The sequence below is a fragment of the Austrofundulus limnaeus genome, unplaced genomic scaffold (genome assembly GCF_001266775.1).
Source record: "Austrofundulus limnaeus strain Quisiro unplaced genomic scaffold, Austrofundulus_limnaeus-1.0 Scaffold177, whole genome shotgun sequence".
NCBI lineage: Eukaryota > Metazoa > Chordata > Actinopteri > Cyprinodontiformes > Rivulidae > Austrofundulus > Austrofundulus limnaeus.
In genome coordinates this window covers 342,949-345,135 of record NW_013952579.1, presented here as the reverse complement: position 1 = coordinate 345,135, position 2,187 = coordinate 342,949, and the positions used below count along the sequence as shown (strand labels likewise).

At 37.3% G+C, this 2,187-nt stretch overlaps 1 protein-coding gene across 1 annotated transcript in view; it reads left to right on the top strand.

Moving 5' to 3' along the window:
- Window positions 1-2,187, top strand: part of LOC106524124 (leucine-rich repeat-containing protein 16A) — a gene marked incomplete in the record, with an annotated part of 107,406 nt that overhangs the window by 90,793 nt on the left and 14,426 nt on the right. Inside the window, 1 exon segment of the mRNA XM_014017798.1 lies at window positions 1,373-1,441. Within this exon segment, the coding sequence (XP_013873252.1) occupies window positions 1,373-1,441 (69 nt within the window).

Sequence of the window (2,187 nt, the reverse complement as noted above, 5' to 3'; positions counted from 1 at the left end):
CCTGCTGTTTAACTCTAAGTTTTTCTTTGTAAACAAGACTGTATCAAATGGCTTCACCGAAATCCGGTCCACAACGTTCAAACTCTCTGCCATTATGTGCAGCTTGCTACCTAGCTAACTCGCTAGCTGGGACTGGCGCGAGGCTAGAGTGAAGTGCATCCGCCTTTAACACAAGCAGATACAATAAAACCCACCAGAAATAAAAACTCGATTTGTTGTTAGTCGTTTTTAACAAAGAAAATGCCGCTAAGAGGATTAGGAAAGTCTCCGGTTCAGCTCAGAACAGAACCGAAACTAAAAACTGCTCCCACTGAATGTTTACACCAAAAGATCTCTGATTCGCTCATTTCGCTGTCAATCAAAAAGGGATTAAGGCTCAGACAGATCATCCAATCATCATGCAGAATCTGGGCGTCCGAACCCGCCCACTGCTCCATAGACCCCCAGAGACGCTGAGCGTCCGGGGGCGGGACAAAGTCCAGCATGTATCCAATGACTCGTCTAGTTTCACTGCATTTTTTTTGCCTCACTATTGAAGTCTGTGGACGCTCAGCGTCCGACTGTTTAAAGCACCGTGAAGCTGCGGGAATGAGGGAGAAGAAAGCTGCGTCGTCACCAGTGATAAGAAGCTGATTTTGAACAAAAGTTGAGCGTGTTATAGCACATATTTAATCAATGACATGAACGCAACAGTGTATATTTGATCACTTATTTTTTTACATTTTAGGGGAAGCTGAGCTTCCCTTGCAGTCTTAGAGCAATCGCCTCTGTTGGAAATGTTGTGGTTGATTAACTGAAATTTAGATATATTTTGTACTTTGTGATTGATTGGAGTCATTTACTTTAAACAGAGAATCAACAAGTCTCTATTTAGTTTAGTGTTTGTTACTGTAACTTATTTCTTTGTGTTAGGGACATGACATCATATCTGGGATGTGAGTAGGTTTACTATAAAAGCATTTCTATGTCACGTAAGCTGGGTCATTTTTGTTCCTGGGATGGGATGGGCCACAGCTCTGTGATCAGCTTGTGTGTAAATAAGACTGAGTCCTGCCCCTGTTTCCTGTGCCTGATTCAGGTTCTCTTGAACATTTCTCCTCAAAAGTTAGAGGTGGAAGTTTTTGATTGATACGTTAATAAACACTTAAATAGTTACRAAACCCTAAAACTTTTAACGGGCACCTTAAAAACAACAATGGATTAGAAATAAAATCGTACAAGTGGTACAAGACAAATCACAGCTGGCTAAAAACCTATAGCTCTAAAAACCAACCCATGAGTCATTTTGTGAAACAATGTTTTTTCTTTGTATTTGTCATTATGGTGCAACTAAAATGGTGAGAATCGTATTTTTTGTGTTTGTTTCATGCAGAACTGTTATCTGGGATAAAAACAACACCAGCCCTCAGGGTCTTCAGGATGTAGCAGCTGCAATGGAAAAGTAAGCAACACCTGAGATTTGTTGATATGTTCTGTATTTTTGAGCGTTTTAGTCATTTTCTAACTTTAAAACTTTTTTCAGAAGCAAGGATATTTTGGTAAAGTATAATGCATGTTCACCATAAAAACCTGGATCTAAACGAGGCTAAAGATGATGTTMTTTTCTCTCCAGAAAGTGATTGAGATGAGTGTTTTCTCAAAACTAGTTTAGTACTCTCATTTCTTTAGTGGAGTAAAACCGTTCTGTTGCAGTCATTTTTGAAATAGTTGTAAAATCAGTTAGATCGTCCTTTTTACATCGAAATATAAAATTAAAGTTTTCTAACATAAAGCTTTTTTAATGATGCTTGGCGCTTTTAAAAACAGTCATTAATTTCATATTTGGAGTAAAAACAAATATAAATCATTTTTAGAATATGAGACAGATGATCTGTGAAACAGTCAAGCTCCGCCCAGTGGTCCTACAGTTTGCAGAAATAAAGCACTGATTGTAAGATTTTACTTACTGGTATTCAAATTTTCAGACTAAGTTCATGTGTTTTCAAAACTCCCTATCACAACTTTAAAGGGATCCACGATTAGTTGTGACATTAAAATTTATTTGATAAACATTTATTTTAACTGTAAAATAAAGACTGTAAAATACTGTAGCTGTTTAGTTCGGTAATTTTTTTAAAATATATTTTAACACGGACGGAGCCATTTTATTTACACGCAAAGCATTCTGGGTAAATGATGACATCAACT